The sequence below is a fragment of the Arvicanthis niloticus genome, chromosome 15, assembly GCF_011762505.2.
Source record: "Arvicanthis niloticus isolate mArvNil1 chromosome 15, mArvNil1.pat.X, whole genome shotgun sequence".
In the NCBI taxonomy this organism is placed as follows: domain Eukaryota; kingdom Metazoa; phylum Chordata; class Mammalia; order Rodentia; family Muridae; genus Arvicanthis; species Arvicanthis niloticus.
The window spans coordinates 14,895,678-14,915,482 of record NC_047672.1 but is presented as its reverse complement, the minus strand read 5'-3'; the positions used below and the strand labels follow the sequence as shown (position 1 = coordinate 14,915,482).

General features: G+C 43.3%; 1 protein-coding gene and 1 long non-coding RNA gene across 7 annotated transcripts; both read left to right on the top strand.

Annotated features, from left to right (window-relative positions):
* The first annotated feature begins 531 nt into the window (after positions 1-531).
* On the top strand, positions 532-19,694 carry Ccdc126 (coiled-coil domain containing 126). 6 transcript variants are annotated; one of them, XM_076913355.1, is made up of 5 exons: positions 561-747; positions 8,538-8,625; positions 9,732-9,817; positions 12,981-13,349; positions 17,876-19,694. In XM_076913355.1, exons 4-5 carry the CDS (start codon positions 13,115-13,117, stop codon positions 18,058-18,060), a joined length of 420 nt encoding a protein of 139 aa, XP_076769470.1. In that variant the 5' UTR covers positions 561-747; positions 8,538-8,625; positions 9,732-9,817; positions 12,981-13,114; the 3' UTR covers positions 18,061-19,694. The 6 variants fall into 6 exon arrangements, with proteins under 6 accessions (XP_034375231.1, XP_034375232.1, XP_034375233.1 ...); XM_076913356.1 differs by lacking the exon at positions 561-747 and adding an exon at positions 789-969; XM_034519341.2 differs by lacking the exon at positions 9,732-9,817 and having other exon boundaries at positions 560-747.
* LOC143434515 (uncharacterized) lies at positions 13,356-17,428 on the top strand. The gene is made up of 2 exons (XR_013104025.1): positions 13,356-16,371; positions 16,458-17,428. It is a non-coding gene; the product is annotated as an uncharacterized LOC143434515 (long non-coding RNA).
* Positions 19,695-19,805: the final 111 nt, after the last annotated feature.

Here is a 19,805-nt window from a genome sequence, read left to right as displayed (position 1 = left end):
TTTATTTGTGTTCACGTAATTGTGTGTGAGTGTGCTGAGGTCTGCAGAGGCCAGAAGCGGGTGGGATCCGTTGGAGCTGGAGTTCTAAGACATTATAAACCTCTTGATATGGGAGCTGGGAATCGAACTCTGGACATCTGATCCCTCAGCAAACTGTCTGAACTGTTGAGCTAGGTCTCCAGTCCCCAGAAAAGGATAATTTGTTTCGATTAATCTTTAGTCCTTTTATTATTTTTTTTTCCTACTGCCCTGGGTGAGGACCTTGAGGAGCACAATGGGCACACTGGACTCTCCAACACTAGGATGCCCTCTAGAGTCAGACAACAGCATTAGAGGTTGCTTTTCTAGTGGAAAGTAGGGAGTAGGATGCTTCACCTCCAGTGGCAAATAGGGAGCTGCGTTTTCTCTAGCAGCGTTGCAGCTGCTGCGCCTCTTAGTTGCTAAGCGACCGCGTCGCCCTGAGCTCCGGGACCCAGAGCACGTGCCGGGTCTCCGCAAGGTGGGACTACATTACCCACAATGCCTCGCGCAGCGGGCCCTGGCCGGAGAGTGGGGGAAGGGTGGCCGGGAGGCGGAGCGGAAACGGGGAGTAGAGTCCCCGGGTGCCGAGCGCTCTCTGTCCTACCTCGGTTCTGGCCCGGAGGCTGTTGCGGCGCCGCTGACGCCCGCGGCGGGCTGTGGCTGTATCTCTAGTTTGTGAGCCTCGCGGCGGCGGTCCGGGTGATTGACGAGAAACCAGAAGGCCAGGTTAGACGGAGGAGCTAGGGGAGGCGGGAGGCGGTGTCCCTGCGGCCCCGGCTTTGCTACTTTGACAGCCTCGACCGCCGGGCCGGGCTCCGCGGTGCTCTGCGGGGATGGGCAGTCGCCGCGGCCGCGCTCATTTGTGACCCGCTCTTGACAGCTCAATACTCTCATTAGGAGGACATGAAATGCCTTTTAAACCTGCCAAACTCTTCTCCTGGGAGGCCGGTAAGGAGGAACTTTATCTGCTGTGGGTTCAGGCGGTGGCACTTGAATGGCCAGGCAGTCAGGATTCGAACCCTTGACGTCCCACTGTCCGCTGCTTCATTCAGGCTAATCAATGGCTCCAAGCCGATTTGTTTCATCCAGCAGATGGAGATCACACATAGTTTTAAGTTGTTAGATTTATGAATAATGAACTATTCCACCTTGTTCTTCATTTGATGAAAAGATGTTTTGAATGTGATTCGAAGTGTGTGATTAATCATTAGCGATCTAGGTTGTGTGTTCACTTTATATTTTACTCCTTACATGCAGAGAATTCCTTAAGATATGTTGGCTTCTTAATTTCCGCCCCTTTAAGATGGCTGAGAATGTTCTAAGGCGATTGATGACTCTGCCTTCCTGGGGATCAGTCTGGAGATACTGTACAAGGACTCACTCACCTCCCCCACCTCCCTAGCCTGGGCCCGCAGGAAGAAACCCTTAAAAGGAGATTAAAGGCTTTGTCAGATCCTCTGCAGCTTTCCCCTATGTCAACTTTCTGTACTGTTTCCCACTGGTTCATTCTTTTCTCTCCTCCCTCCCTCCCTTCCTCCCTCCCTCCCTTTTTCTCTCCCTTCTTCTCTCCCTTCCTTCTCTCCCTTTCTTGCTCTTCAATTTTCTCTGTGTAGCCCTGGCTGTCCTGGGACTCACTCTGTAGACCAGGCTGGCCTCAAACTCAGAGATCCTCCTGCCTCTGCCTCCCAAGTGCTGGGATTAAAAGCGTGCGCCACCATCACCCAGCACCTATTTAGGATTTCTGTTCCCAGGTTATAGTTTTTGTTCTGGAGACGCATTGAATGGATGCGGAAAAGCTGGTCAGGAACGACTTCAGTGTGTTCAAGTTTCATGGGTTGTTTTTACCCTTGCTTTCTCAATGTTACTGACATTGGGTTTTCAAGGAAATCTTTATAAATCTTTAACTGAATTTCCTTTTCATTTAAGGTGTCTGCCCTGTATGTACTATTTGAGTTGAGACACTATTGTGCAATATGTGAAATAATTGAGTAAATATTGTTTTGAATGTGCTGTTGTAATGGGGCAGTGGAGCCAGTGGGCCTGATGAGTTATTTTTCTGTGTAATTAATACCTTTAGGGAAAGGGAAGCCTTCTGATGATCGCTAGAACAGTAACAGTTCATAACTGGGAATTGTGGAAGAAGGCGTGTGCATGTAAGCATTTCTGATTAACCTTAAAATGTGTGGCAGAAATACTCATTTTGAAGAAAATGTTTCTTTTGGTGTCACTGAGTGAAGCAGAGAAGGTGAGAGCCACAGAAGGTGGCAACCTTGGTTCTTGTCCTGTTCTGCCATCATCTGCATGACCTTAGCTTTGCATTCTCTGCAGTTCCCCTTTCCCCGAGTCTACAATAGTGGACAGATCGATTCCAGGGACACTTCTATCTCAGACTTTCAATGCTAAGGATCTTGGAACATCCATTTTACTATAGGGGAAAACTATAAATTCCCTTAGGCATTTATCTGTGTCCTTGTTCCCTGCCCTCATCCACCCTGATAAAAAGGGACTCTCATGGAAGAGCTAGGAAGCTGCGGAAATCACAATTCCTACCAAGCAGCACCCCTGTCTTGTGCTGCCTGTCTCTGTGCTGTGGCTTCTCTTCCTTCCTTCCTGGTGGTCCCGGGTACCTCTCTCCTGCTCACTCATAGCTTCTGGTCTCGCTTCTCTAACCCGTTTTCATTTTTCCTCTTCATGAATTCATCTACTTCAGCCGTTGTTTTCTCTCTGGCCTCTTTATGTAGAAGGCCCCTGGCAAGGGTGCCCTGTGCTAGTCCAGTCAGCTGGAAAGGGGTGTAGGGCCACAGGACACAAGTTATGATTGGCTAAGGCTCTGAGCAGCTCAGCCTGTGACTGAAATATCTGATGCTGCGTAATATGTTTTAGATTAAACACTCACTATAGCACAGTGATTAAGCACTTTTCTTTTCATATAGTGCTTCCTGTTTTTAATTGCAGCCTTTACCCCTACCCCTCTGTCACCACAGCTCTAGGTGGACTGGAACTCGCTATGTAGACCAAGCTGATCTCCAACTTAGAGAGCCCAAACTGCTTCTGCCTCCCTCATGCTGGAGTTAAAGCTGTGCGCCATCAGACAAGAGTACTTTAGGATACTTTATTCCTCTTTTAACATCTATTTTTATAATTTTTACTGCTGCTTCTCTTCCCCAAGATGCCATCTGAAAATGTTAAGATATCTGTGTATCACCTTTGCAGGAACTCTCGTGTAGCTTTCTTCAAGGCAGTGGATTTTATTATTTTTTTTTAATCTTTAGTTCTTGGCAGTGTGGATTGAACTCAGTAGCTATATACCCCCAAGGCCTAAGCATCTTCAAGTTTAGACCTAATTATAGAGTTGGTAGCTGTCGCCTATGTTAATTTTTCCCATCAGATATTTGCTTCAGGCAGTATTATGTAGAGAAAATATTTTAGGAATGGACATTTTCCCCCAGAAATTCCATTCCAGGGCCAAGTCTGGTGTGTGTGTGTGTAGGGCTTAGTTCTGCATCTTGTATGTGTACTTCTGACTGCTGGTGAACATACCATATCTTTTTTATACTCTACACATGCCTTTATGGCTGTGAAGTTGTATGGAGACAACAGGCAGGTGTGATTCTTATATAGCACCTTAGGCTGAGTGCAGGCAGCTGTGCTTACTGGCCGCTGCTGCTGCTGCCACTGCCGCCTCTGTCAGACATTATTCATAACAGCACAGGACGTAGCACTGAATCAAGGCGAAATGGGATTTGAATGAGAGGTTTTAAGGTAGGATTAGCCATCTGTTAATGTTTTTAACATTACAGTTGCTATTACAGTGCTTTCATAAAAAATATATGGAAATACTTCATGACAGGCAGTTTAAAAGGAAAGCACTTGTTTTTTTTTTTTTTTTTTTTTTTTTACAATTCTTTTTAAAACTGAAACTCAGCAAGAAATCTTTATCTGTAGATTTTCATGGACATGCCTGTATGTAAAAATAAATATACCAAGACAAATTCTGCAAAATAAATGCTGTAGTGTGTACTTGTTTCTCTGATGATTTCTGTTTTTTTGTTTTGTTTCATTTTGTTTTGTTTTAGTTTTTTGAGACAGGATTTCTCTGTGTAAGCCTGGCTGTCCTGGACCTCACTCTGTAGACCAGGCTGGCCTCGAACTCAGAAATCCACCTGCCTCTGCCTCCCAAGTGCTGGGATTAAAGGCCTGCACCACCACTGCCCGGCTGGGTTTTTTTTTTGTTTTGTTTTGTTTTTTTGTTTTTTGTTTTTTTAAACATTGTTAATTGCAAATGATCTGTTTTGTTTGCTGTTTTTGAAAGCAATGGGGTCCTGAGCTGAGAGTTTGGATGTTGTTGGCTGGTCCTGATTCCCTCTGTGTGCTCCTTCCTTCTTTTCTATAATTCTTGTTTAAATATTTCATGGTTATTTGTCCTTCTTTTGTTCTAGTAATAAAGCTGGCCTGACAGGTTTATCTTTTGGTTTGGGGCTTGGGAGAAACCACTAAAATGTTGCTTAACTACTTGGTTATTTGCAAGCATACAGCTTGGTGAGGTGTGTAAGAGAGCTTTGAATAGTGCGGTCTTTAAAAGCTGCAGTTCTCAGCCTGGGGGTTGTGACCTCCACAGGGGTAGCATATCAGACATTATGACTCATAACAGTAGCAAGATTACAGTTATGAAGTAACAATAAAATAATGCTATGGTTGGGATTCACCACAACATGAGAAGTGTATTAAAGGGTTACAGCTTTAGGAAGGCTTAGAATTGCTGCTTTAAAGGTTTTTTTGTTTGTTTGTTTTTGTTTTAAAGCCAGGGTCTCATTGTGTAGCCCTGGCTGCCCTCAAACTCCGATTTTGTTTCTGTCTCCTGAGTACTGGACTATAGGCATGTACCACTGCACCTGCTTCCTGTAAAGATTTTATAAGTTGGAGTGGCAATAATAAACCCTGTAGCAAATAGAGAAATTTAGAAAAAAACTTCTGCCAGTCTTTGCTGCCTGATGTCTGTACTCCTTAGGGAACGTTTTTTTTTTTTTTTTTTTTTTTTTTTTTTTTTTTTTTTTTTTTTTTTTTTTTTTTTTCCCCCGAGTTTGACACATTGTGCTTAAAATACCTAGTAACAGTTTTCTGTTACCATTCTTGGACTTGTTCCCTAGACTTTGTTCTGCACCCCACTTCCTCTTATCCTCTTCCTATTAGAAAATACAAATTAAGTGTTTTGTGTTTGTAAAGATCATCACATCAGGTCATTATTGATCCTGTATATTACCAGATAGACTGACAAGCTCCTAAGAAATGGGACATCAGGGCTTTATTTGCCTGGGGTTTCTTGCTATTTGTGAGGGGAAAATGTCTTTTTTTCTATCAGAGGTGGACAGCCTATTGAGAGCCAAAATTCTGCAAACTCCCACACCTCTCATTTCTCCCGCTTAGTAAAACATTTATGCAAATCGTTTACTTTCCCCATATTTGTTTATACAAAGGTAGCCCTTCCCCAACCCTCCAGAATCTGACAGCCTAGGGTAGCCAACTCCTTCCCTCTTTCCTTCATTCTCTTTGCATGATTCTTTTAAAACTAGCCAATTGGAAAAGGCTGTGAGATTGGACCCTAGCCAATGTGGAAAAGATACAAGCACTACCTGTGTCTGAATAAAAACCTGAGCCTGCTAGCTTGGGTTGGGTTCTTAGTGAATTGTTTTTTGCAAGAAGGAATTGCTTTGCTAAGCTGCTTTCTCTTTGTTCCTGTGTTTACTTGTGGGATATAGGTATATTGTTTCTTTACTTTACTTTGGTTTGTCTAGACAAGGCCTTATTAGGGCTTGTGAGTCCTTTCCTGCTTATTTGCTTGTAGCCTGCCATTTCTACTACCCTATTTTAAGCTCTAGGTAGACACCCAGGAGCCACCCCATCCACCTATCGCTGTGGATGAAGCTTACACACACAATTAACTTATTTTTAATATGCTTTAGCTCAATAGCCAGCCTTCCTCTGCTAGCACACCCTTCTTTTCATTCCCAGCTCAGCACTCTGAATCTGACCTCAACTTTAGTTGCTCAGTTACCATTAGTCCTAACTCAGTACCCTAAATCTGCCCTCAGCTTAGTTGTGTTTCTAATCTCCCACCTGCTACCCCAGGCGCAGTTGGGGAAGAAGCCAATGGCCACTCTGACCTAGATCTCACATGGCTGGTGGTTCTTTTTCCCTCTGAAGCATGGCAGATCCTTTTCTCCTCTCCTGCATCTCCTAACCTGTCTGCGGGAAAACCAAGTCCCACTTCTTCTACCGAACCATTGGCTGCTTGCATTTTTTTTTTAAATTGGTTTTGATCAAGAACCAGTTGGGGAACAGGACCTTCAGCATTCATTCCCAGTCAGAGCATCAGAACCACCCCCTACATTTGCTTGCTTTTTTTGTTTGTTTGTTTTTTTAAAGATTGATTTTGCACTCGTGTGTGTCCCCGTCCATCTGTCCACCTGCCCATGTTCATGGTGGCCAGAAATGGGCTTCAAATTTCCTGTAGCTAGAGTTATAGGCAGCGAACCATCATGGCTGGCTTGAATTCCTTTCCTCTGAAAAAAAAAAAAAGCAGCAAGTGCTCTTAACCATTGAGCCATCTCTCCAGTTCTGCTATTTGCTTGTATTGAGAGTTAAAAAAAAAGCAGTTTCCTTTAAGATTCTGGTCAGAAACAAATGTTAATACTTTTAGTTGGTAGGAAATTGGGACCAGATTTTGTAGTTGATAGACCAGTTGCTAACCCCTTTGACCTTAGCCCATACCTCATACAGACTTCATCAGACACAGCCTCAGTTTTTGTTAATTTAGAGTAGTGCCTTATTGTCTCACATCCACTAAGGCACGGTCTTCAGGGAAACAGGAATCCTACTTCCACCTTTCACATTGCCAATTTCTGACACATAGTAGGTGTTTTCATAGATTATGTGAATGGATGGATGAATAGGTGAATGAGTAAGCCAAGCTTCCTCACATGTTATAGTATTGTCTAGACCTTTATCACCCTCTATTTCTTTTTCTATTTTCCATTTGGATTTTCTGCAGTTGGGAACCTTCCCATAGGAATGTTTAGAAAGTTATTTTAGACCAAAAAAAAAAAAAATGTGGATAATGATGGAAATGGTTGTAGCATGTAGTTTTAAGCTCTACCTGCCTTTGCTATGGGAAGTAGCTGTGCTACCAGCCTCCTCTCAGCTTCCCTTGAAGCCACGACTAAAAGACACAGACACACAGTAAATTGCTGTTAGTTGCTGAAAGTTCAAACTCCTTGTCTGTCCATCTGTCTATATGAAAGCATACCTGTAACTCCCAGTGGACAGGGACATGTGCTCATATTGATACCGAAGTGGTCAGTGGAGTTGGCTTTTCACCTTTATACTTGCCTAGTAAGAATGGAGACTTAGCCACTCTGGCAGTAAGAACGTGTGTTCTGGTAAAGGTCACAGGTTTCTATCTCCCTCAAGCAGCAGGATTCCAATGTCACACCAAATGATCTGATTTATAACTCAGAACTTACAATGCCTTCCCTGCAAATCTTGTTGTTGCTTCATTTCATGAGGAGATCTGAGATTCTGGGCAGCGTTCTTCTCTGACTTTGCTGTACATTGAGGACTAACCTAGTGTTCTCTAGAAAATATTGGTAGCAGCAGGCAGGATAGCACACGTCTGTAATCCCGGCCCTTGTAAAGGCCGAGAGGCAAGGTGATGGAGGCCATGGAAGTCCATATTATAACCCTGTTGTAAAGCAACTGTAAAACCAGCCATACTGACGCTGGCTGGGAGCATAGCTCAGTGGTAGGGAGAATGTTTGCCCACCGTGTAGGAGTGCTCACCAACACGTCATTAAAACCCAAGACAGGAACAAAGATGATGCTCGGTTCCCATCCCCATTCTCATTTAATTGGTATAGGGTATGATTTGGTACTGGGATGATAAGGAATCTTGCTAGGTGATTTTTTTTTTTTTTTTTTTAAATATTGCCTGAGAAAGAACAATGGAGGTGTGTGCCTTTAAAGACCTAGTTACTTCTTCCTGTGTTGCTTGGAATGGCTTGTTCTCAGGCTGATTCTCAGGTCTTGGGGTGCTGTATGGAACCCTTTTGAACGCTGGAACTTTCTAGCCCTTGGTCAGGCATAAACTGGCTCCTGGACATCTTTTTAACTTGGGAAGGGTTCTGGGGTGTTTCTTCTTCTTTGTGGTGTCCACGCCTACTTTATTCCTTGATGTCCTTTTAGAGCCCTAGTGTAGAGTGGGATCTGTGCTCCCAGACTCTTAAACCTTTGTTGTTCCCAAGACAATCCTATCCTTCCCTTCCCTTCCCTACCCTCCCTTTCCCTTACACTTCTCATTTTAGTGTACATTAGCTGTGCAGAGCAGTGGGTTCGTCGATATGGAAGGGAGTAGTGGAGAATACCCTTCATCATATTCACTCGGTCTATTATACTTTCTTTGCCCTTCCTCCTTTTTTGTCTTTTTTTCAAATTGTTCCCCTTTTCATTTCTTTCTTTTAAAGTTAACTGTCACCTACGAGGGAGAACACGACACTTTGTGAGACTGGCCTGTTCCACTTAATGATGATTTCCAGTTCCATCCATTCTCCTGTAAGTGACATAAGCTTGCTTTTCTTTGTTGCTGAATAAAACCTCTACTGTGTGCATCTAACACATCCGCAAACACTTTGCATAATAACTGTGTGAGAAATCATGGAGGAGACACCACCAGATTTCCTTATTATTATTGTCTGCGTCCAAACCCCTGACTCCCCATTGAGATGGGCATCTCATTCTGTTAGAGGCTGAGCATTGTCAAGAGTAGAAATACATGTAAAAGAATGCAATAGACCCATATATATCACCCTCCATAAAACTAAGGCCAAGTGGATCAAAGACCTCAACAAAGAACCAGATACACTAAATCTAATAGAAGAGAAAGTGGGGAGCTGCCTTGTATGCATTGGTACAGAAGACAAATTCCTGAACAGAACACTTAGTTCTCAGGCGCTGAGGTCAACAATTAATAAATGAGACTTCATTGAACTGAAAGCTTCTGTAAGGCTAAGGACACCATCAGTAGTACAAAATGGCAGCCTACAGATTGGGAAAACATATTCACCAACCCTACATCCAACAGAAGGCTAGTATCCAAAATATATAAAAAAATTCAAGAAATTAGACTCCAGCAAACCAAATAACCCAATTAAAAATGGGGTACAGAGCTAAACAGAATTCTCAATAGAGGAATCTCTAATAACTGAGAAACACTTAAAGAAGTGTTTGACGTCCTTAGTCATCAGGGAAATGCAAATCAAAATGACCCTGAGATTCTACCTTATACCAATCAGAATGGCCAAGATCAAAAACTCAAGGGACAGCACATGCTGGCAAGGATGTGGAGCAAGGGGAACACTCCTCCATTGCGAATGGGAGTGAAATCTTATACAACCACTCTGGAAATCAATTTGACAGTTTCTCAGACAATTGGGAATAGTTCTACCCCAGGATCTAGCTATGCCACTCCTGGGTATATAACCAAAAGATGTTCCACCATGCCACAAATATAACCAAAAGATGTCCCACCATGCCACAAGGATACTTGCTTATTTATGTTCATAGTAACTTTATTTGTAGTAGTCAGAAATGGAAGAAAAAAAAGCCCAAATGTCCTTCAACTGAAGAATGAATAAAGAAAATATGATTCATTTACACAGTGGAATACTACTCAGCTATTAAAAACAATGACATCAAGAAATTTGCAGGCAAATGGATGGAACTAGAAAATATCATCCTGAGTGAGGTAATGTAGACCCCAAAGGACATGCATGGTATTTACTCACTTATATGGTATTAGCCATAAAGTGCAGGATACCTATGCTATAATCCACAGACCCAAAGAAGCTAACAAGGAGGGCCTAAGGGAGGATGCTTGAATTTCTCTCAGAAGGGGAAATAAAATAGTCAATGGAAATGGATGGAGAGTGGGATATGGGTGGTAGAGGGGATGGGGAGGGGGGTGAGGGGGGCAGGAGTTTGGTCAGATGTGGGGAGAGCCCGGGAGAGAGGACTCTCAAAGACTGAACCACCAACCAAAGAGCATGCATGGCCTGGACCTAGAGCTGCCACTTCTGCACATTGTAGCAGAAGTGCAGCTTGGTTTCCATGTGATCCCCCAATAACTGGAGCGGGGGCTGTCACTGAATCTGTCACCTGCCTGTGGATCCAGTTCCCCTAACTGTGCTGCCTTGCGTGGCCTTAGTGGGAGAGGATGTGCCTAGTTCTGCTGTGACTTGATGTGCCAGGGTGGGTTGGCACTCGGGGGTGCCTCCCCCTCTTCAGAGGAGAAGGGAAGAGGCATGGAGGGGCTATGTGAGGGGATACTGGGAGGAGGGAAGGAGGGGAGTGCTACGATCAGGATGTAAAGTGTGTGTGTATGGGGGGGGGGGAAGATTAGAAATAACTCCTGATCAAGAAAATAGAATCTGTGGTCTGGGTGGAGACGTAACTTTCCAGCTGGGCATGGTCAAGGAGCCTGGGAAGCCATGCTTACTTTAAGGCATGGTAGAGATAGGTGCAGTAATTAGTCCTTCAGTGGGACATGGACCTTTCCTTCCCGAGCTCACCCCTGAACATTAGCTCACCAGACCACAGCTTCCTGAACCTGAACCTGCTGGCTATTCTGAATCCGTCAGAAAGTTCTCACTTCTGGTTTTTGTTCTCTTCGTTTTTCAGCGTGATTTCCTTAATACTTTGAATTTCCTGTTATTTTGTGCTTTTGTACTCTCCTCAAGGCCCTCCTGCTCCCCCCCTCCCCCAGTCATACTGCTGCTTGTCCATTATATGTCTAACTTTCGTGCTAGCTCAGATAAATCTGTTGAGATTTACAGTTTGCCTGTCCTTGGGGGGGGGGGGTTCTGGTTAAATGCTAATAAAAATGTCCTTGGACTTTCCTCTGGGCCCATTTTTAAAATCTCTTATTAATAAGATTGAGAGCGCTGAGAGGAGACCTGGATTTTCCCCATCTCAGTGCTGAGCAGATGCTGGAGAATCCATGCTGGAATGTCCTTCCCTTTATGAAGGTCTCTTTTCTGACCAATGGTGAAGTCAGATCTTATATTTAGACATTTGGGGTGGAGTAACTTATTGAGAGTTAATTGTTTTGTTTTCTTTTTCTTTTTAAATTGGGAAACAATAAAAGATTTCTCAGTGTGCAGCAGCTGGGCGTGAATTTAAGACCAAATGTGTAATGTGTGTTGAACCCAAGATGTTCGTGGCTGTGCGTATCCCAGGCTGCACCACGTGGCTTCACTGTAGCCTTGGTTCTGAAAGCACAGCATGCCACTCTGTACTACGCTGTCCTCATGCTGGCTTACACACAGGGCTGGCAGTCAGGCCCCTGGCGTGTTATACGTCGCTGTGCTTGCGAGGACATACATCCAGCTTTGCCGCCCATATGGTTTACCTTTGGCAGACGGCAGCTTTGCTGCTTTCCTGCTGCCAGTCCTCAGCACACGGTGTATGGTTGGATGTGCTTTCTCTTCCCCTCCTCTCTGTCATAGCTGCCATTTAACTCTTCATCTGCCAGAAACACCTAGCTGGCCTTGTTCTCAGTTCTCCAGTGGTGTTGTGTTTCTGGCTTGGCAGTCATGCCGACTTGTCGTTCGAGCTAACTGGAGAGTCCCAGCGCTCTTTTCATAGGGATACACAGTTTAATCTGCATCTTTGTTATAAATCTGAGGCAGTGGATCTGTATGAGTTTGAGGCCAGCTTTGATGTATGTAGTGAGTCCCAGGCCATCCAGGAGGCATAGCGTGAGCTTGTCTCAATAAAACAAAAAATCTAAAGCATCTCCTCTAGAAAGCGCATTTCTAGGGAAGAACAACTCCAGTGCATCCTTTGTGCATAACTCACTAGGTGCTCAATGAAAGTTATAATGGTCCGAAGTCTTTGGGTTGATTTGTTTGTCTTGCTGTGTAGCTGAGACTGACTTGACAGTCCATGCAGCCTAGGCTGGCCTAGAGCTCGACATACTGTTTCTGCCTCCCATGTGCTGGGATTGCCCGTGTGTGCCCTTGGGATTGCCCTTGTGTGCCCCTGGGGCTTGCCCGTGTGTGTGCCCCTGTGCCTGGCTTGTTACCTTTATATGACTGTACTGTATTCACCTTTAGTTGTAGACTCAAAGTAGGCTCTATCTGGTTTTGTTATTCCCTAGTAGACAGATCAGCATGTTTGTTTGCACTGCAGAAATGAAAGCATCCCTAAAGTCTATTTTTAGTAAGCTATGACGTAGTCATGGGAAATGCACTATAGATTTTTTACTTCGATTATTAACCTCCCTCTGGGTGATGAAGCCACCCAGAGCATTTCCTGACCACTTAGGTGGTTTATAAACACTAATTTTTGTATTCTAACTCTTTCCAAGTTTTGTGATTTTTAACCTTTGACTTGATTACTTTCCATTCTAGGGTGGATGCTTCATACGGTCAGTGCAGTCTCATTAGTAATCTCACCTAGCGAGCGGCACGTTCAAATGTCGGCACACATTTTATCATGGGAATTCTTGCTAGCTAGGCATTTTGATTTTCTGTATTTGCTTTTCATTGTTTCTGACTTTTATTTTGACACTCCTGTTTGCATTTCCTTTAGGAATCGCCTTTGTGTTGGTGTTGGTGGCTGTGTTTGAACAGACAGAACTTAGAATCTTGTAATGTCTGTCAACCTTATCAGTGGCTTAGTGACAGATGAAAACTCATTCAAAATTTTATGACTGTGGTGGCACATTTTTCAGCTATTAACAAATTTATATTTATTTCTAGCTTAATTTTGAAGATACGAAAAAGAACTGATAGATGACAGAGAAAGCTGTCAGGGAGGGTGACAGTAGCAAATCAGAAGGCTGGCAGTGTCCTTGTTTATCCTGGTGCTGGTGCAGGTGGCACTGACCCTTTGCCCTTCATTTACAGTTGTGTGAGAGCAGGCGCAGCCCTGGTGAAGATGGACAGACGGCAGTAGACAGTGGCTTCTCCTCTTTCCTCTCAGAAGACTTGATTTCCAGTTACTGCTCCACGATCGAGTCTGCTTGCTTCCTTCATCAGACATGTTCCGTACAATCTCAAGAAAAAATATGTCGCAGAAACTGAGCTTCCTGTTGCTGGTGTTCGGACTCATCTGGGGGCTGATGCTACTTCACTACACTTTGCAGCAGCCGCGGAGGCAGAGCAGCGTCAAGCTTCGTGAGCAGATCCTAGATTTAAGCAAGAGATACGTGAAGGCTCTGGCGGAGGAGAGCCGGAGCGCGGACGTGGACAGCGGCGCGTCCATGGCAGGCTATGGTAAGCCCCACTCGATGGCTCCCGTCTCCTTCCCAGCTCATCCCTGTGTAAATACGCGTACAAGACTTGAGCTCAGCATGTGTGCTCCTTATAAGTTGATTAAAAAAAAAAAATTACAGGTGAATATTTTCAAATGGAAAGTAGAAATATAGTACTTATATATTCTTCACCCAGATTTAAGTTATTAATATTTATATAAAATTCATTATATTTTAGTACATTATAGAAATTGTGACATTCATCTCTTTAAAATATGTATGTGTTATTACATGCATTTAAAAAATGAATATATAACAGTATTGTTATATATGTATATATTTAGATTTTTTTTATTTTTTGACTTCTCAATATAAAACATCAAATAGAACATCAAATAGACAACATTAAGTCTCAAGAAACAGGATTTACCTATAGTTCCAGCATTGCTTACTGCAACTCTCCCTTTCATAGCCTATGTTCCTGCTGTTTTAAGTTTTCTGTTGTTGTTTTGTTTTGTGAGACAGGGTGTCTGTATGTAGTTCTGGCTGCCCTGAAACTCACCATGTAGAACAAGCTGTCCTTGAACTCAGAGATCCACCTGCCTCCACCTTCCCAGTACTGGGATTAAAGGCGTGGAGCGCCACATCTGGCTCGTTTGAAGTTCTTTCTGTGTGTCAGTCTCTTCCTTTTAGATGAGATGGGAAGCTGAGAAGTCTGAATGAAGCCTGCTCATTCAGTGCTGGGAATCCAATCCAGGGCCTTCACATAATGCTAGGCCAGCACACTGTCTTAGGGTTCCATTGCTGTGAAGAGACACCATGACCACAGCAACTCTTATGAAGGATAACGTTTAATTGGGGCTGGTTTACAGTTTCAGAGGTCTAGTCCATTATCATTGTGGTGGGACTCATGGCAGCATGCAGGCAGACGTGGTGTTAGAGAAAGAACTGAGAGTCCTACATCTTGATCTGTAGGCAGCAGGAGACTGAGAAGCACTGGTCTGACTTGAGCTAATAAGATCTCAAAGCCCATCCCCACAATGACACACTTCCTCCAACAAGGCCACACCTATTTCATCAAGGCCACACCCACTCCAACAAGGCCACACCTCCTAATATTGCCACTCTATGAGCGACGCATTCCCTTGAATGAGTCCTTAGGGGCATTTCTATTCAAACCACCACATATTCTAAACCAAGCTATAACCCTAGCCTGTTTTATTTATTTAATTATTTATTTTGAGGCAGAGTCTCATGTTTCCCAGGTTGGCCTTGAATTTACCTTGTAGTTGGATATAGCCTTGAACTTCTGATCTTCCTATATCTCCCTGGTACTGGATTATAGGCCTGTGCCTTGACTCTTGGTTTATGTGTTGTCAGACTTAGGGTTTTGTGCATACTAGGTGAGCAACTTACTGATTGAGCTGTGTGCCCAACTCTATTTGCTGGTTCTTGCTTTGTAAATTAGGCTGACCTTAGACTTCTGTAGTAAGTTTGTTGACTGAGTGTTGGTTTGCTTTTGTTCAAGTCACCTTTTTCTTTCAGCAGAGGTATTTGTAATGCCTCCTGAGGAAAGGCTTTACTCACAGCTTTGTCACAGTATGTCAAAACGGCTGTGAAGTCAAGAGTGCAGTAGCATGCCATCTCAAGGCTGCTCTGACATTCTTTCTGCCTTTTTCTGTAGTATTTCCTGAGCCTTGGCGGAGGAGATATAGATGCCCCATTTATGATTTCCATGTTAGAAAGAAAAGGCCAAGCATGGTGGAGCGTGCCTGTAATCCCAGCATTAGGAAGGTAGAGACAAGAGGATCCCCGGGGCCTGATGATCCTAGTCTAACTGGATTGGCAAATTCTAGCTAGGTACAGTGTGAGACTGTCTCAAAAATAAGTGAAGGCTGACACTAAGTGGCTGTTGAATTGCTAAGCTCTGAGTTGGGCATCTGTCCCTGCCCCATCCCCATACCTTTGGTCTTTTGAGACAAGATTTTGCTTTGTAGCGCCATGGTGTCTTAGGGTTTCTGTGGCTACAGCAAAACACGGGAACAAAAGCAAGCTGGAGAGGAAGTGTTTATTCGGAGTTGTCGGTTGCTGTGAGCCTGATAGAGTGCTGAAGACTGAACCCAAGGGCCTCTGGAAGATCGCCGGTGCTCTTAACCACGGCCGTCTCTGCAGCCCCCTGGTTTTCATCAGCGTTTTGTTGATTGTCCACCATTTCTTTCTGAAAATTAAAAAATTTCGCATAAAATCGTGGACTGGCCATTTAATTATAATGTAATTCACTGGTATTAATTATATTCATAGAGGTGTGTATGTTTTATACTTTTTCTGATAGCACAGCTACTGTCAGCTTTATCAGCTGGGGTTATTTCCCTGGGGTCACAGACCAGGGGTGGAGCTGACAGTTTTGGTCTGGATCAACAAACAAATAACAGTATCAGTTGTCACTATTGAGTCCCTAATGTCTGTGAAAAGCCTACAAGAAACATGAAGGGCAAGTCACAAGAGAACCATCTTTTTTTTTCTTTCTCCTAGCTAGGAAAAATGTAGTAAGTCCTCTCCACCTTCCACAGAGGCTAAGGGTCTTTCTGGAAGAACTAGATCCAGGCCTGCAGCCCTGGCCAGGTCTCCTGAGTATGCAGTGTCAGCAGTAGACACAGTGTATCTTTCCACAAGGTCAGAATTCACGCAGTGATAGTAAGTTCACAAGTTTTCTTGACTGCAGTTTTTCAGATGGTTCCGGCTATCCTGACAGTGAAGCCATGAGATCCTTTATTCTGATCTTAATTGCTAATAACGCTCAGATCACATAGTTTGTTATTGTGTGCATGTGTATTGTATGGCTGTGTGTATCATCATGTTTCTGAGTGTGTGTGTGTGTGTGTGTGTTCGCACGCATGTCAGAAACAAGATTTAGGAGTCAATTCTCTCTTACTGTGGATGCTGGTGATTGAACTCCTGTTCTCAGGCTTTTACAGCAGTAGTTTTACCTATTAGCTACCTGGCCTGCCCTCAGACCACACATCTCCCTTCACAATTGTGTGTAGGTTTCAGGAACTATCTCATATCCTCAAATAGGAAACACACACATACAGACATACACAGACATATCTCCCTTCACAATTGTGTGTAGGTTTCAGGAACTATCTCAGATCCTCAAATAGGAAACACACACATACAGACATACACAGACACACACATACAGACATACACAGACACACACACACACACACACACCAGTTTTTATTAAAATGCTTTGACTAACTCAGTGACTGGACACTCCTAATCCTTCCCCTGCTACCCCAGGCCCAGTCAGGGAAGTGGCCAGAGGCCACTTACCAGAAAACTCACATGGTAGGTTTTCTCCTGCTATTACGGTGGTCCCTTTTTCCTCTGGAGTCCTCCCTCTGATTCTCTCTGTTTCTTGCTTACTCAGCTCTTAGTGGTTCTGTCCCATGCTCAGTCATTGGCTACTGGCGTCTTTATTGGTAGATCAAAATCCAATTGGTGGCAATGGCCTTCAGCATCAATAAACACAGATTCCTGATCAAAGGATTAGAACCACCCTCTATATCTGTCCTCTCTTGATACAGTGGGGTGGTTGTACCACAGGTAGGTGGACCATTGTCATGGCCTCAATGTTAGGTGTCTCTCTCTTTATCACACCCAGGTAAGGATGTTGTATCCTTCATAGTATCTACCTTCTTGCTCGTATGGAGCAGTTGCCAGTTAATGCTTCATGGTTAGTGCTGGCCAGGCAATAGCATCTGCATACAAACAAGAATGCAAAGTCAGAGGCCTCTGTGTTTGTCCTCAGCAAGGAGCCAGAGGCTGCTGGAGTAGCTTGGACTCATGTAGGCTGAGCCCAAAAGAATAACTTAGGTCAGAGCAGGTCACCCTGTGCTCCCCACCCCTGCTTCCCCTGGAGCATCAGGATCTGGCTTGTGTGGGGGTCTCTTGCTTATGGGGCTCTCCTTGCCTGCCTTCACTAGTTCCTCACCTGCCTGGACCACCCTTCTTACACCCTACTCAGAAACTCAGCATAGAGTCCCAAGAGAGGGCTCACTGGTGAGAGTGTTGGCTTCTCTTGCCAAGAACCCAGAAGCACCCACATGGAGCTCACAACTGTCTTTAACTCTAGCATGGAATTCATCACCCTTTTTGGCTTCTGGGCCCCAGGCATACGCATGGTGTACAGGCATACATGCAGATCAAGTACCTATACACATAAAATAAATATGTATTTTAGCAGTAAGAAACAGTCTAAATGTATTCCTTACAGAGGGACTGTTTTGAACCAGACTTTAAATCTGATGCACTGCTCTCAGCAGTGGGGAGTCCAGCTATGCTCGAAAGTCTGCTGCTTTGGGTGTGGTGCTAGCAGTGAATGTGGTGAGGCTTTCCTTGTGGGGGCTCCGAGTAGCTTCTCTGTAGCACGTTCTCTTTCAGATATCTGATAATTGTTTACCTCTTTCCCTTAAACTGTAAAGACATAAATATTAAGTGCTCTCTTGCTATTTAATATAATTGATTCCAGTTTTTCCCCCGTAGCTGATCTGAAGAGAACGATCGCAGTCCTCTTAGATGACATTTTACAGCGCTTGGTGAAGCTGGAGAGCAAGGTCGACTATATTGTTGTGAACGGTTCAGCTGCCAACACTACCAATGGCACCAATGGGAATTTGGTGCCGGTAACGACCAACAAAAGGACGAGTGTTTCGGGCAGCGTCAGATAGCAATGAAGGCCACCTCGCATGGCTACACCACTGTGGATTACATCCATCGCAGGACACCTCTTAAACTGCTGCCTAGGACAGAGTAATACTTGACAATAAAAGCTCTACACATTCCCACGGAGCTTGCTGGATTCATAGGATGCTAATTCTGTATATATAATCGCAGGCATTCTTAGTTTGCTTTGACACAAAGCTCTTTAATGCTGTTCTGTGTTCTTAACAGGAATTTGGTAACAAGGTTGATATGGTAAGCAGGGGGGTCATCTCTGTACAGAGATCAAGAAACAAAAGCATCAGAAAGACATGGAGTACTGTGTATAAATACTTACTTAAGTATATTAAATGTTTGTCAGATAAGTGGACAGTAACATTCGGTTCAGTCTGTCACCTGCCCTCGGCAATACCCCCGTGAGTAGAGAACGCGCTTGCTTCCAGAACTATATTTTGTTACTCAAATTATGAGCAAAGAAAGGAAGTGTCATGTTGAAAATCATGTTTTGAAGTGGACCCAAAGAGTGTTTTCATTTGCACTATCCTTCAAAATTACTGGAGGTTAATTGTATATTTTTAAAAATAGCATTTGTAAGAGGATAATTTTGAAATGGGTAGCGGCCACTGTCCATAGCTAACCATCGGGGACAATTTAATAGAGGTGAGAGTAATAGCTAATCTCATACTTTAAAATTTCTTACATATATTCTGCAGAATAATACATATTTTTATGATGAAATGAAAAATAAAATATGTATAATTTTTCACAATCACAGTTGTTGATTTGAAAGTAAATCTTGGTGTCATATGCCTGTAGCCATGGAACTTAGGATACTGGGACAGGAGAGTTGCAAGCTCAGTGCCAGCCTGGGCAACAGAGCAGACCCTATGTAAAAACCATTGACCTATGTAAAAACCTATTGTAAAAACCGTTTCTCCTATGAGGAAAGTACATCATTTCCATATTTTGGTAAGTGTTGCTTTGGTTATTTCGGTGGAGGAAGGAAAGGACTTAAGGACTTTAGCCAGATGTATATAATAAATGTTATTTGTGCTGCACAAAACTGCTTGGAAAATTAATGTGAGTTGATGTTATTTAAGAGTATCCTGTGTTAGGAGATGTCAGATTCATTTTATATGACCACTTTACAAAATTAAGAACATTAAAATATAAATTATGAAGATTGTTTATCTTTTTAGAGAAACAGCTACTGTATACAGCACAAGAGATCTTCACTTGGTTAATTCTAGTATAGAATAAAACATCTCTATTTAAATAGCCTTTGTAGCAAATCCAATCACTACATAGTATTCTATATTTCGTAGTATTTATTCTGTATAATAACTGCTTATGTGCAGCCAGCCTCTAGATTTAGACTAAATTGAATTTAGTTTTTGATATTTTTCATTTATTATAATGCTACCACAAAGTAGCAGTGATTATATTTTGTTAAAATAAGTATAAGAAATATATTGTTTCATGAAAGATAACTTTCTGAAATGTCTCCCCCATACCTTTATGTGAAGAAATGCTGTCCCATTGCCAGTAGATCTGCAGTACCGTTCAGTCTCTGCTGAGTCCTCAGCACCTCTGATTTCATTGCTTTCAGGGATAAAATAAAATATATTGTTTGTATTCACAATTGTTATGTTTGTTTTGGTTTGGTTTTGGTTTTGAGGATGAGTTTTTCTGTGTAACAGTCTTTGCTATCATGGAACTCAAAGACATCTGCCTGCCTCTGCTTCCTGAGTGC

What these genes read in the sequence shown, in the direction of transcription:
- Ccdc126 (XM_034519340.2), top strand. Translation starts at nt 13,115, where the DNA reads ATGTTCCGTACAATCTCAAGAAAAAATATGTCGCAGAAACTGAGCTTC. An exon ending in CGCGTCCATGGCAGGCTATG is followed by an intron (nt 13,350 to 17,875) that starts GTAAGCCCCACT and finishes TTTCCCCCGTAG; the next exon opens with CTGATCTGAAGAGAACGATC.